The sequence below is a fragment of the Coturnix japonica genome, chromosome 2 (assembly GCF_001577835.2).
Source record: "Coturnix japonica isolate 7356 chromosome 2, Coturnix japonica 2.1, whole genome shotgun sequence".
Taxonomy (NCBI): Eukaryota; Metazoa; Chordata; class Aves; order Galliformes; family Phasianidae; genus Coturnix; species Coturnix japonica.
The window spans coordinates 18,201,464-18,215,832 of NC_029517.1; the positions used below are offsets into that span (position 1 = coordinate 18,201,464).

Consider the following 14,369-nt stretch of genomic DNA (forward strand, 5'->3'; position numbering starts at 1 on the left):
TGGATGGTCAGACCAGCACCAGATTTTAGGCAAGAACATTGTGTTTTTGTACCTCAGCAGCCTGCAGCTCTGCTCATCTGGAAGCCATTGGTGGAGCAGAAGGGCAGATCTCACCCAGGCAACTCTCTGCTGCTACAAGGCCGGCCAAGTTCTGCAGAACATTCCTTTCCTATGTGGACAATGAGTTCTGTTACAGGCTGAACCTTGGTCTTGCCAAGATTATGACAGACCAACACACTGAATAGAAATCTGTACCTAGTTTTAATTAATTAAGTTTGTTAGCGGCTTTTTGCAGCTGATCTCGGTCACTCATCATACAGTTTATTGACACAAAGTTTGTTCCCCTGAGGAGACCTCTGGCCCCATGTTGGCCTGCCAAGGCTGTTGGCTATTCCACAGTGTTTGGCTATGATTGGTGGGAGGCCAGTTTTGGCAATGTAGCCTTTGGCCCTATGCTCCATAGGGAGGGCTTCGGTTAAACTGAGCAGTGTGTTGTAATCTTTACTTCATAAAGACAGATTTCACTAAGAGAAGAGTCATAGTTCTCTTTCAAGCAGCCAAAATGCTTTCAGATAGTTTTCTGATACAGATAAATACTGATCTTGGTATCAATTTTGGTGGTAATGCCAAACAAAACATATGGAATCACTGAATCTCTGCAGGAAGAAGAAAGTGTGAAGAACACCATGAAGGAGAGGAAGAAAAATCTGTAAGATTAATATATTTTTTAAAAGTAACAATAAGTAATGCTTGGCATGTCTTTAAATGTGCATCTACTTGTGCATAATTGTATTTACGTGTGAATAATAAGCATGAGTTTCTGTATAGAAAATGAAAGTCCAGCAGAGAATTCATGCCCACGAAGGCTGCTGAATGAAGCTGCTGGTACAAGGTTCAATTGATCTGGCCCAACTGACTCTTGCCAAAAATAGTCAAGGTCTAAAATTAGAGTAAATTATCAAACCAGTTCTTTTTTTTAAAAAAAACAGGAACAAAGTAACTCACTGTTGTCCTCCAACATCTTATGTGAGCAACCACAAGAAAAATACCACTGCAGAGCTATTAAAGCGAAGGTCTTTAAAGGAGAGAGCTGTTGTGGAGCCATGTTTCTGTCTTGGAAGGTAAGGAGTAATTTAAAACACTTTAAAATGGTTGCACGGCAAAAGCAAACTGGAACTACTAAACATTAAAAAAACAGCTTTGATAAAAGATCTGCTATTTGCAGTGCACAGTTCGAAAGACAAAATCTTTGTCTAATACGATTATGCCTTCGTGTCACAATACTGCCAGCAATATCTTTGCTTTTGTGTCTTTGCACGTCGCTGACAGCTTTGTAGATCACACCGTAGTTGTTAATACTGCATGTCTGTCTAGTAATAGCTGCATGGCTACAAACCTCTCCACTCTGAATGACACAGTACGGATAATCGATGTCCACGCTATCACCTCCTAGAGTCAGATGTTTGTTTTTACTTATGTGTCAATTTTCTGGACATTATTACATCTTCTTATATGAAAAGTATATTTTAGTGGACAGTTATATGTGAATGGTAAGGACTATATAGGAATGGTAAGACTAAGGTTTGAAAAATAAGCACTAAAAACATCCATTTCTGAGTTGCCCTTCCTATGTGGTGGGGTTACTCTTTATACACAATGAGAAACGATTGCATGCAGCGAGCGCCATCTCGTGATAAACGCGGATCTGCACCTCAGGGTTAAAACATCCCGTTTCTTAGAAAGGAAAAGCTGAAATTCCACCCAGACCAGTGCCAGGCCGACACTGCGGGCTGGGTGTGAGGAAAACGAGCTCAGAAAGAGCGGCGAGGTGATGGCACGGCCTGCATTGAGAGCTGCTGGGGACACCGGCCGTGAGGCGCTGTGGCACTGAGGGCTGTGGGCACAGCGGGGCTGTGTTGGGGGCTGGATTCGGTGATCTCAGAGGGCTTTTACGGCCTTGGTTTCTGTGGAACTACAAAACTCAAGGCTACGGCTGTCAGTGCGGTCCAGGCTTCGGGTCGTTTTACAGATGGAGTCGTTAATTGCTTTGATCTTGTCGATGCTGCAGTGACAGCAGGCAGGACACCCCAGCCTTGTTGCGCCACACCTTCAGCAGCTCAACCGTGACCCCGGGGGCTGAAGTGCCCGCTCTCAGCTACGGTTCGCGCTTATTGGCGGGCGAACCACTTCCTTCAGCTCTCCTTCCGAGCCGCCATTAGAACCGCCCCCAGCGTGGGGCGGGCTGCGCTTCACGGCGGGGCGGCAGCGCGTCTGCGCGAGGGGCGGGCTGGGCTGGGATCAGGGAGGGGCGGGTGGGCGCGTGGAGGAGCGGGGCTCCGCCCAGACACCACCGCCACCACCGCCTTAATACAGCCTCAATACAGCCTCAATATAGCCTTCATACAGCGCCGCTGCACCGCACCGTGAGTCGGGGTGGAGGTCCCGCGGTGGTGGGTCGGCGTTGCTGAGTGGGGACCGCCCTTGTGACGGTGTTTGTGTGTGTGTGTTTTTACGTGTCCCGTCCAGGCCATGTCCAAGTCGCTGAAGAAGATCGTGGAGGAGAGCAGGGAGAAGAACCAGCCCGAGGTGGACATGTGCGACCGAGGCATCTCCAACATGCTGGACGTGCCCGGCCTGTGTGCGTAGCGGGGCGACAAGGGAGGGAGCGCCGGCACCGCCTTATTTGGGCCGGGGATGAGGGCGGGAGTGGCCGCGGGAGGGAACGGTGTGTGTCCGGGCCTGCATTCTATGCCCGTTCTCTTCCTGCTCCTGGGGCACGTCGTGTTGTGCAGCCCGTTGTGTGATCCCTGTTCAGGAAGGAGCTCCCCTGCACTCCTCTGGATGAGTGGCTGGCTCACCTATGACCACAGACCCTTCTTTAGATCTGTGCTTACCCCTTTCATAGCCTCTGATGCGTTAAGGTGTGGGCTGAGAGCTGTTACTAAGTTCAGTAGGCACAGGGTATAATAATCAGCACTAAGGCACGTGGTCAGTTTTGCTTCTTCAGCTGGGAGGAAAGATAACATTGAAGTGCATCAGCTGGAAGTTCATGTCCTACCCTTAACCCTACCCTTAGTGGTGTGCTTAGCTGTGAGGGAGTGCTGAGGACTGCAGCGGCTCTAGGAGGAGTTTCACCATCTCTGGATGTATTCAAAGAAAGGATAGATGTGGCACTTAGGGATGTGATGGGCATGAACTTGTGGTGCTTTAGTTACATTGCATCAAAGTAAGCACTGCAGATGCAGACACCTGTGCACACTGCATCGTGTGCTTTAGTGTAGTGATTCGGGGCCTTCTGTAAGTTGAGGGCAGCCTTGTGGGAGATATAAAGGCTCACTGAGTTGGAGGATACTCTGCAGTTGTTTGGTAAGCTGCCTTCTGCAGCGTTGGTTGGTTTTCAAGAAGTGTGCCAGGCCGTGTCCAATTGCACGTGTGGGTACTCTCTGTGGGTGGCTGGTGAGCTTCCCTTTACACTGTTGTAACTGAATTCACATTATGGATGGAAGTGAACATTGGTTCAGGGCTGTGAGGCACTGGCATTGCTGCCCAGAGCTGTGGGTGCCCATCCCTGGAGCGCTCAAGGCCGGCTTGGATGGGCCCTGGGCAGCTGAGCTGGTGAGGGGCAGCTCTGCCTATGGTACAGGGTGGAACCACGGGGGGTTTAAGGTCCTTTCTAATGCAGACCATTTCATTCAAGATTTGAAATGTTCCTTGGTCTCAATGTTCAGTAATTCAGTGCATCATACAAACATCAGGTGAAACAATTTTAAGCTTTAAAATATTTTCTTATTATTCCGATATGCAAAGCAAATGTTGTAGCTGTGGTTAAAACATTTGTGTGCTATTTGTTCTCCCATATATGAATGATTTCAACAGGTGATTCTCTTGTGGAAATGCTTGAGTTCTGCTTGTTTGGGTTTGGTTTGTTGTTTTGGTTGGTTTTAATTCAATATTCTGGAAGAAATAGATGACATTTGTTTACAAAGCAGCTAAATATTGACAAGTGGAGGTAAAGAGAATCAGATTATATCCTCTAAAGTGGATTATCTCCTTAAGTAAGTGAGGTGTGGTGCTTTTTGCCTGGCTCAGGCATTTTTTTTGGTGGGAATCTAAGCAGTCATCATGAATGAGAGAGTTGTTAGAGCAGGGAACATCCCTGATCTGTGATTTACTTCACTTGAGGTGATAGGTGTGGGGAAGCTATCAATTATTTTGCCCAAATAACTCGGGACATCTGCTGCTCTGTAGTCTTGTTGTTGGGGAAAGGAATATTGGATGAAACGATATTTACTCTAAGTGTTAATTTGTTCTCGTTATCATTCCATCTGTGAGCTATTCATATGTTATACAAAGCACATGCTGATGTGGTAGGAATTAATATGCCTAGAATTTTTGTTCACTCCTAATATAACCACAGCATGGAGAACGGCGTGTTAGGCTTCTTACAGGTTTGTGTTGTGTGCTGCTGCAAGGCTCATTCTATGGGAACTTCCTGCACTGGGAGTGGCAGCATCCTATCTTGGTCCTGCAAGAACTGCAGTCTTCCTGTTATGGTGGTTTTGGTTGTTTTTTTTTTTTTCCCCTTTTTTTTAGAGAAGAGTAAGACACGACTGGCCATCCAGATATACTGTGTAGAATTAACTGGCAGTGTGTGGAAGCAGCTCTTGATCCTTGGGTGAAAAGAGAAGAGCTTAAATTCTCTTCACCCACCTGCTCTGTTTTGAGGCAGTAGTGGGGCTGGGACCATCAAGAGAGTTTGTGGTTACCAGGTGTGTAAAGGCAGCTGTTGGCATCCTGACCCTTGTGCACATATGGTGTATTCTTGAAATCCAAGTAAGTTATCTGCTGTGTATGAATCAGTGTCCTGCCAACAGGGGCTCTGAGGTCTGTGTCCCTACAGCCTCCTTTCTTTGTGTCTCCTGTGCTATTGTACAGAGTTCTGTACAATAGAGTTACAGTTATTGCCCTGTGGGATTCCCTGTGCCCTTTGCATCTCAGAGGAGCTTGTCTCCTCTGTATGGTTCCAGCTACACCTCCTTCAGTCTTCTGGTGTTACTGGGGGGGTGTTAATGTTGCTGACAACAGATGTCTGCTTATAGAGTCAATAGTTGTGTGAAAAGGGCTTTCGATGTGTATTTGTAGGATGAGAAAGACCACAACCAGCTGATCCTACAGCACAGTCCTTTCCATGGAAGGAAGTGTGTGAGACCGAAAGACTCTGTGTTTCACCTTAATCTCACCAAAGGTCACCTCAGTGTAAGGGAGAAAGTTCATCTCTTCTACAGGATGGCCAAGCACTGCTTTATGCCACATCTCCTGCTCTTCAAATACATCCTGTCTGGTCTCTGAACTGGTAGTAGCTTTGGACCTTCTTGCTGTCTGGACGTGGCTGCCATGCTGCTGCTGGTAGTCTAGTACACAACTCCCTAAAGCTTTTTTCCCCTTCATGGGATGTAGGCATGTTTATGGTCAAAGATACACTGGGTTTCTTTGTCAGGCCCCAGGACTGATGGTGGGGCTTTTCAGGCAAGGTGTCTGGGTTTGGCTGAATCTGCACAGTAAGGTCCAGATTGAGAAGTCTTTGATTGATGGATTTCAGCTTTGAAATCCTTAATGTTGGGACTTTGAAGAAGAGGTGGCTCACAGAGAAGAATTAAGAGAAGTGTGTAGTATTGGTGCCTAAGTTTGAGCCTTTCCTTGAGGACTTTGTGTTGGTCTATGCTGCTATTAAAAGACCTGTCATGGGGACTGTGACTTAATGTAATGAGTTTCATTATGGGCTTCACAAAGTGGCTTCAGTGAGCAGAATACCTGAGTTTTATATTCTGTTCTAAAGCTGGCAAAGCTTTGTGCAAAGTGAATGAGGTGGTCAGGGCCACAGAAGTGCTGTGGCAGCTCCAGGCTTTGTTTTCTGTTCTCTGTTTTATTTTTCCTAACATCTGGTTTTGGAACATTTGCAGCTTGGGGACAGTATTACTTGTCTAACTGGACCCTTCTTACATTAGTTAATGTGGGGTTGTAAGGGAGCTTTATGGAGAGGAGAATGTTATGTGTATAGACACAAATATTTAAGCTGTAATAAAGAAAATATGTATCATTCTCCTTGTGCAGCTGGGCTCTGCCTGAAAGTCTTTGGCCCATTAAATACAGTGGAACAAAGCTGATCTCTTTGTGATGCTGCTGGATGTAGACAAAGCCTCAAAGCTCTACTGTGAGTTGGTTCCTTAAGTTAATTGCAGAACAAGATGGTTGTTTTTTCTTTCCCTGATCTTAAGTGCAGAGTTCAGAGAGTGGTGTGTGGAATGCACTGCTGTGTGTGAAAGGCTCGATATTAGGAAATTAGAATATCAAGACGGCATCTAAAAGATGTAGAAGCTTCTAAAAGGGAGAGAGAACTGCTGGGACTAGCAGCAGTCCAGGGGGGGCACAAATAGCGTGGGAAGCTGCTGTTGAGACTTAGTGCTACATGGAAATGAGACCATTTCCCCTGCTTTGTTACTTTGTGTCTGGATAGCTTGTGCTCTGTTTCTTCCTACAGTGATGTCTGGAGGACACGGATCATAGAATCTCAGAATGGCTCAGGTTGGAAGGGACCTCGGAGACCGTCTGTTTTCAGCCCCCTGCTGTGGGTGTAGTGGTTGGGTTGACAGCTCCTACATCAGGCACCCGATCAGGCTGCCCAAGACCCCGTCCAGCCTGGCCTTGAATACCCCCAGGCAAGGGGCATGCACAGCTCTGGACAGCCCATGTCAGCACCCGCCTTCAACCTGGGGACACTGATACCCTACATTTGGTTCTGATCTTTGAGACTGCTCTACCCTTCTGCCCTATGGTGTTGGTTCTTACATGGTGCTCTCACAGGCTGCCCGTGGACTGGGCTGCCTTCTGCCCTCCTTCTCCTTATGAGCTGTTGCGGCTGCACTCGTGTGCTTGCTCTTTAAGAGAAGTCTGGGGTGGGTGTGCTGTTTCTTCCTTTCTGCTCCTGGCCTTTCCTTCCTCCCCAGCCTGCAGCTGCAGGGGGAATTGTGACAGCCCATTTTGATTGTTCCCCGAACTTTCTGTTCTGTTTCTGCCTTTGGGTGACTGCACTTGTTCCGCTGTCGTATTACCTCTGCCTGCATTACAAGGATGGCTGAAGCAGTGCAAAGCACATTGCTGGGAGGTGTTTCCTTTACTGATACAGAGGTCTTCTCAAACTTGTGAAGTAGGAAGTATGTGTTAACTGGAAGCATGACCAGTTCTCACGTATAATCGTCAGGGTTCCTTGGTTCCATGAGGTGGCTGTATTCCTTTGGGCTGTCTCTGGGCTCATTGCTTGTAGAAAGCAGTGAGAGATTCAGCCCTACAGCTGTCCTTAGGAGGGAGGAGTTCCAGACCATAGTTTCTAGGGCTGTTCTGGAGGGACAGCACTGCAAATAATGGTGTAGAGGAGGAAAAATCTGAGTTTCTATAGTTCAATAAAGCATGTAAAACTGCTTCATGGGTGAAAGGATGTAAATACGAATATTGCTGCTTGGGACTTGAAGATTATGAATAGGGAAGATGGGGAGATGTGATGTGTGTCTTGTTGCTGTTTGGGTGAATATTAATCAATTGCTTCTTTATTGAGTAGGATTCAAAAGGACAGTAAAAAAGGTGTTCCTGTACACATCCCATAGTAGTGTGTGTGGAGTCAGGCTTCTTCAGGATGGCAGGATACTGCTTGTGTTAACAGTAACAGTGACGGGAGTAAAGGAATGGAGAAGCAGTGCATACCTAAGTCTTGAGCCTGTCTTGGGTTTTTGTATTTGTCCATATGAACTGGAGGTACTTAACTGGGGAGAGTAACTCATTGGTTTGTTTAGCTGAAAGGAATGCAAGCTTTCAGTTGCCCTGTCTGTTCATGAACTAACTTCTTTTTCTCTCTTCATTTACAGTTACCTTGTCTCACATCACACAGCTGGTTTTGAGTCACAACAAGCTAACAAGTAAGTATTCTACTTCCTACTTTGTTGCAGCTGCAGAGCAATACATAAAAGCTAGTAGTTTGTTGTTTATGGGGTGGGTGTCACTGCTTGGAGGGTGGTCTTGGTGAAACACTTAAAGTTAAAAAGCATTGAGGTTATAAACTAGAAGTTATATTCAACATTTCTTTCTGACTTCAAAGCAGGTTTTCCACATACTAGAGTCAAGTTAGGCAGCTTTTCATAGTAGTGCCCGTTAGTAAAAAAAATCCATTCTCTACCTTTTGAACCATTGTGCAAAAAACATTGTGTTAACCTTTGGCTGTGAGTTGTCTCTTATTGTGCTCCCTCAGGTCAATGAAGGGAGGTGAGTGTCTCTGAACTTGAGCTGCGTAAAGTTAGGCAGGTAGCTGCACTCAGCTCAGCCACTTCAGCTCTGCAGCTTTTGGAGGGTTGTGGGCACCTTTGGACAGCATTTTTGTTCTGCTCACTACTGTCCAAACCTGTCTGAGAGAAGGTCAGATGACACATCCGAAGTAGGATTAAGTGAATTGCTGGGGAGAAATAGGTTCTCATCTGCTGTCTGCTCTGATGTCTTCTGAATGAGCACTGCCTGGCATAGGGGTGAAATGAGTTGTGAACGTTATTCTTGGTAAATGTGATTATTCTTTCCCTTTTTTGTTATTTAATTCTAAATCTTCTGAATGCTAATAAACTTTTGAGGACTCAATTGTCTCTTCTATATGACACCTTACAAATCTTAAATGTAGTTGATGGGTGAGTTCAGCTGAATGTACACAACTGGTTGGGCTTATATAGCAGTTAACTGTGATTCTGAGGGAGAGAAGGCAGCTGAAACTCCTGCAGTGAGACTTCAGTGAGGGTAAACTTGCATGTCTGAGAACTGAGCCAGGAGAGAGTGACATCCCTCAGTTTAAGTGCCAGAACTGCAAGCTGTGTAACTAGCCTATATCCTAGTTAGAAATCTTGGCTGAAGACCTGACTGAAAGAGGAAGAAGCTTTGTTAGTAAGTGTCCAAGGGTAATGCTTTCAAGTTTTGTTTTTATTCAAGAAAAAGCCAAACTAGATCATGTTTTTGGAATTAGTTCTGGTTTTCAGAACACTGGTTTAGGGGCTGCCATATTCTGCAACTGTTTTCTGTTAAATCTCAGGGTTTCTTTAATTTCTCCTTTGTTCTAAAGTAGCCCTTAGTCCAGCAAGCTTCAAGGAAATATCTGTTCTCTCAGCCTAGAGATGCTGTCCACTTATCTGTGTTTAGGTTTAGTTCAGGGGACTTCTCCTGAGAAGTAACTCACTGTGTCTGAAACTCCGAACTCTTTCACAGAGTGATATAGACACTTAAATAGGCAGCACACATTTTAAAAAGGCTAAATTTGAAGTTCATATTTTCATATTTGACACTGTTGACCTAATCTTTTAAGCAAAGTAATTAATTGTCTTAGCGGATTGCTCTTAAAATGACTAGGAAGCAGGTGGCACTGACACTTGACATGCTACACTAAGGTCATATTAGCATCTTCTACTAGTTTTCTGCCATTTAAATGAGTGTTCTGCTTGCTGTTTTTTCTGCTGTTTAGAGTAAATATGTCTATCTGGAAGAATAAATATATGTGAAAATTGAATATGCATATTTTATGTAACGGCACTTCATATTTTTGCTAGCAAACTATTAAAGTAAGTAAAGTTCCATTAACAAGTATGAGAATTATGCCATTAAGTTCATAATACAGTAATGTTATTAGTATGCCATTCATTCTGCTGGTGCTTCTGTGTTTGCCTGTCTGTCAATCACTTTTTACTAGAAGTATTCAAATCCATGTGGATTCTTCTGGAGGTTATAAGCCTTGGATTTTTGTCACCTGTTTGGTGCTGTGCTTATAGAGGAGCCTTGAACTGGCTGCCTCTGTTCCAGGTAACCCATAAAAGAGTCAAATTCATGCTTCTGCTGCTTCATGAGAACCTTTTTTTTGGCAGAACAGCTTCCAGTTCAGAAGCAAAATTGTAGGGGAAGCCAAGTAGTGTTTCTGCAGTCGTGTTGGACCAGTTGCTGTGTAAGTGACAAACCTGGGATGATTCCATTTTGAGGTCTCTGCAGTGAATCAGTTGAAAGCAGAGGGAAAATCAAGTACTATTTTTTTTTTTAACTTAGACATATGGGCCAGTGTACCCATATGCTGTAGTAGACTTTTCTGTTCTATCATCCAATGATTTCTCAAGCCAAGCCATCTCTCCACCATATAGGTGGAAAAGCTGAGAAGCAAAATTAAAGACAGTCATGTTCATGCTATCAGTGTGCATGGATTGTCTAATCTAACCAGACATCTCCTGAACTCACTGGCTAACATCAAAGTAAAATGGAGTACAGGTCCTGAAAGTGGTCCTCGCACCTGTGGAAATCAGGGGCTGAACAACAACCCTTCAGTGTGATGGATTAATTTGGGTAAATGTGACTAAGTCGTTACAGAATCTGGAAATAAAGTTTGTGTAGCTTTGATTATAGGGTTAAAATAGCAGGACACAGAATGGCTGCCTACAGGGGGAGGGAAAGGTGCTTGGGCAGAAGGGAGCTGAAGTTGGCAGGACAGATTAGACTTTGCTGGCTGTTCTCTTTGTGCCAGTGGGATTGTAAGCAAGAAATAAAGCAATGAAGAACTTCCTTTTTTAAAGGGAACATCTCAGCACACGTACTGTGGCTTAAGCATTCCCTGAGTTTGTTTTTTCTGGCAGAGCTGTGAATCTGAACTTCTTAGGCTTTAAGTATGAAATGGTACTGGAAATTCTAGACTTCAGACAGATAGCCCAATGTGAAGAAATGTTTGATTACTTCACATCCTAGTATAGTCACATTTATTATCCTTAATTGGAATGCTGATTAAGGTAAGCAGTATGGGAACTGTGCTTGAAGTGCTTTCAGCAGCTCAGGTTAACCACAGTCCGAGCCAGCAGAACACAGAAAAACATGCCTGGAAAGCAGAGTGAGATGTCAAAGGTTATTTTAGCACTGACGATAGGTAAGTGCTGACCATATGCTGTAAGTTCTCTTTATGGTAGTGTCTAACAATTATTTGACCTACCTACATCATAGATTAATTGATACTGTAGTCATTAGGAGAAATCCATTCAAAGGTTCTAGCGTTTTGATTCTTAACTGGATATGTACTTGGAGCCTGCAAGTATTTCTGCTCAGTAGAAATACCAGCAATGTATGGTTTGTCCATTAGAGGTCGCTGTTTAAGTATCTTTAGCTTCTTACTTCCCTGAAAAAAGCTTCTGCCCTGCTGTCAATTCAGTCTGACTCACGGGTAGCACTGAACAGTAGCTCAGGTTCGCTGTCCTCCTCAGTCTCCTTGACCTCATATGATCCTGTGCTTCCCAGCTTTACCATACGCTTCTGCTGCATTTAAACATCCTCAGAAGTTGTCAGCTGTTCATAGGTTCCTCCTGACTATTTTTTATCCTTTTGCTTTCTGATTCTTTGCCCAGTATTATCAAGTGACCAGATTATGAAAGATAAGTGAAAAATGTTTTGCTTTGGAAACCTCCCATGCAGGTATTGCCTTACATCACGTTCACTGTCCTCCTGTCTCTTTCCTCCGTGCTGCTATCTGCTGCCATTCTTTGGTGTTTCCTAACAAATGCTTCTTCCTTGGTACTCGAGTGTAATGCTCAACTCCTAGTGATTTCCTTTTTGTGAGATAGTCTATTAGCTTTTTGCTGCTGGTTTCCATTTCCATACCTGAATTTTATTCCCAAATCAACTTTCTGATCATGCCAGTACAGCTTTTTCTCGTTAACAGTGTTCCTTAGACAGCCTAATAGTTACGTATTACCATTCTTGTGCATTTTCCCTTCCAGCACAGCTTGCAGGGTTTTCTTGCTGCTCATACTGCTTACTGCTGCTTTGCTCTACCACCTCTAAATTGTCTTGCTCAGTGTTTGATCAGCACGAAGCTTGTCCCCTCATTGCTATTAACCCTCTTGACTATGTCCTTAATCTAATTTGAACTGCTGCTGAATTCCCTTATTGTCACTCTTAGGTTAGGCCGTTTCTTGTAGAAGTCACCTTTCTGGCTGTGCTGTATGCCCAGGTGTGTTGGAGGTTGTATAGAGGCAGGTACCAACTGCACATCTCAGCACTGAAATGCTCCCGCTGTTTTGTTCCAGGCTGCTGAAATGTGCTGTGGGGTCTCCCAAATGCCCGTGTACTCTGTGTCGCTTCTTTTCCCCGCTCCCTTTTGAGACATGTGCTATGCTGTTGTGCTAACATGATACACCCCAAATGCAAGTGTGTTATTAGTGTAGTGGAAGCAAGGCAGTGTCCAAAGCACAATGTTTCTGCCTGATACAGTGGGCTCTCAGCCCTGTTTAGGAATGTGCTTGAAGTTAATATACCTTTAGTTCCAGTTGTAGATGCAGTTTGGTTACACCTCCTATTTCTGGGACAAAGATCTCTGAAGGGAGATGTCTTTATGAATGTGGTGCACAGGAAGAGATGAGAAGGAAGGCAAAGGAGATCTCTGCATGTGCAGAACTGCATTTGTGACATCTGAGTTCTGCTCAAATGTTTAGATTAAATACCTTGTTAGCTTTTTGCTTTCCCCGGAAAAAAAAGCTTTGGTTCAGAGAAAGTACAGATGGCAGAGTAATTCAGCTTTAAATAATAGAAGCTTGGGTTTTTAAGTAGCTTTGGGGAATGAAGCAGAAGAATTTATGAAGGATTATTGTTCTACAGTGTTCTGTAGGAATTCCTCATGAAATGTCCCCAGTTTTAGCGTAAATAGTTAAATTTTGTGATGTATGGAAACAACTTTGCATCCTGAGTTAGTGAATGTACTAATGCAGCCCTGGGCAAATATTGTTTACCTCTAGCATAACTCTTCTGAAGCTGCTGCACATTCCTCTCTTTAAAAGGCACCTGCAAACATATTAGCTCATTTTTCATGGGTCTCAATGTTCTCTGATATATCAGTACAAATTCTTTGTCTTATCTCCCCCAGTGGCTTAAAATCTTTGTAATGGCTTTTAACATCAGCATTTCTCCATGTATTTGTACAAGTAGTAATGTAAAACTGTTAGAGATCCTTTGGTCGTTTTGAAATTGCCATCTTCAAAGCTAGTGAATTCAGCACAGATGAACTGATTTCATTGAAGGGCTTAATTTTGTACCATCCTAAGGAACTTACTATCTAAGAAGTTGAATGGAATTTTTTTGTTGTTGGTAATAGTGAAGGAGGGAGGTGTGGAGAGGTAGTGTGGATTGAGGGGTAACTTAATGTAGTTTTATATACTTGGCTTGCAGTTTGTTCTTAGCTGTTCCTTGTTATCAGTGTGTAACGATGATCTGAGCTGTAACAAGGTGATGCAGCCATTACTTGTTTTTTACACATGGCAGAGCATTTTGTCTGAACTGCTCATAAAACAACTGCTTAAAGCTGGAATGCCACAGTCCTGCAGAATACTTGCATATCAAACTAATTCAGAAAGCTTTGCTTTCTTGAAGATAATGTGTAGAAATGAGGGGCCATAGTTAAATCCATACTTTCATACCTGTGTACACTGAGCTTATTGTATCCCTTAGTGCTATAAAATCAGCCAGCAAAAATCAGGTTTTGTGGCTTTAGTTCTTTACCAATATCTATCTGACTTGTTTTCAATTTAGCAATCCCTTCCTAACCTCCCTAACCTGGCTTTGAGTATTTTTCTCAAAACTTTTAGGAGCACCTTAAGTGTTATTTTCTGACAAGACTGTAGTGGTTTTGCTCGATGTGACTTATTTCCCAGCGTCTTTTCAGCTTCTGTTGTTCTTGCATCACTTCTCCTTAGTCTTTGCCTTCTAAATTAAAGCCATTTATTGATAAATTGCTTTGCTAGCACTTGTAGCACATTGGTGGCACATACTCATAAATGTGTTTTCATAACGGCAGTGCTTCTGTGGATAATTGCAAAGCAGCGTGCTGGTTTCTGGGAAAACTGAAGATGAAGGAAACCAGTCCATTTTTAATGTTTCCAGTGTGCAGAAGGTTGGTATATGTCTTTGGAGGAGTGTGGAGGAAGGGCAAAAGGGGAAAACTCAAACTACATGATGTGTAAATTAAGTACTGAGTGCTTCACTTGGGATGAAGATTCTCTCTGGTTAACTGCCAAGTATGATATCAGCTTGCCCATGAATATTTAAAATGAAAACTGTTGTGTTCTCCCTCTGTTAATTCCCCTTTCATTTTGGTGAAGCTGATTGCTTCTCTCAGTACAACAGAAATCTTGTTAAATTAATCTAAACCTGACTCCAGCTCTAGCAGTACAGTTGCACTGGATGCACAGTATGCATTATAGATTTCATATTCAGAATTCTTCCTCCCCCGTGAAATGTGAGTAACATTTCATGTGGCTGTGACCTTTACTCTGAGG

General features: G+C 43.8%; 1 protein-coding gene across 2 annotated transcripts in view; it reads left to right on the forward strand.

The window, feature by feature from the left end:
* Positions 1 to 534: 534 nt before the first annotated feature.
* The window catches only part of RSU1 (Ras suppressor protein 1), a 91,063-nt gene continuing 77,228 nt past the window's right edge, over positions 535 to 14,369 (forward strand). The window contains exons 1-4 of one of the 2 annotated variants that reach the window (XM_015853476.2): positions 535 to 709; positions 990 to 1,121; positions 2,527 to 2,638; positions 7,917 to 7,967. In XM_015853476.2, coding sequence (XP_015708962.1) covers positions 1,104 to 1,121; positions 2,527 to 2,638; positions 7,917 to 7,967 — 181 coding nt within the window. In that variant the 5' untranslated portion in view covers positions 535 to 709; positions 990 to 1,103. Of the gene's footprint in view, positions 710 to 989; positions 1,122 to 2,286; positions 2,424 to 2,526; positions 2,639 to 7,916; positions 7,968 to 14,369 lie in introns of those variants that run through there. The other variant, XM_015853477.1, reaches the window with a different exon arrangement.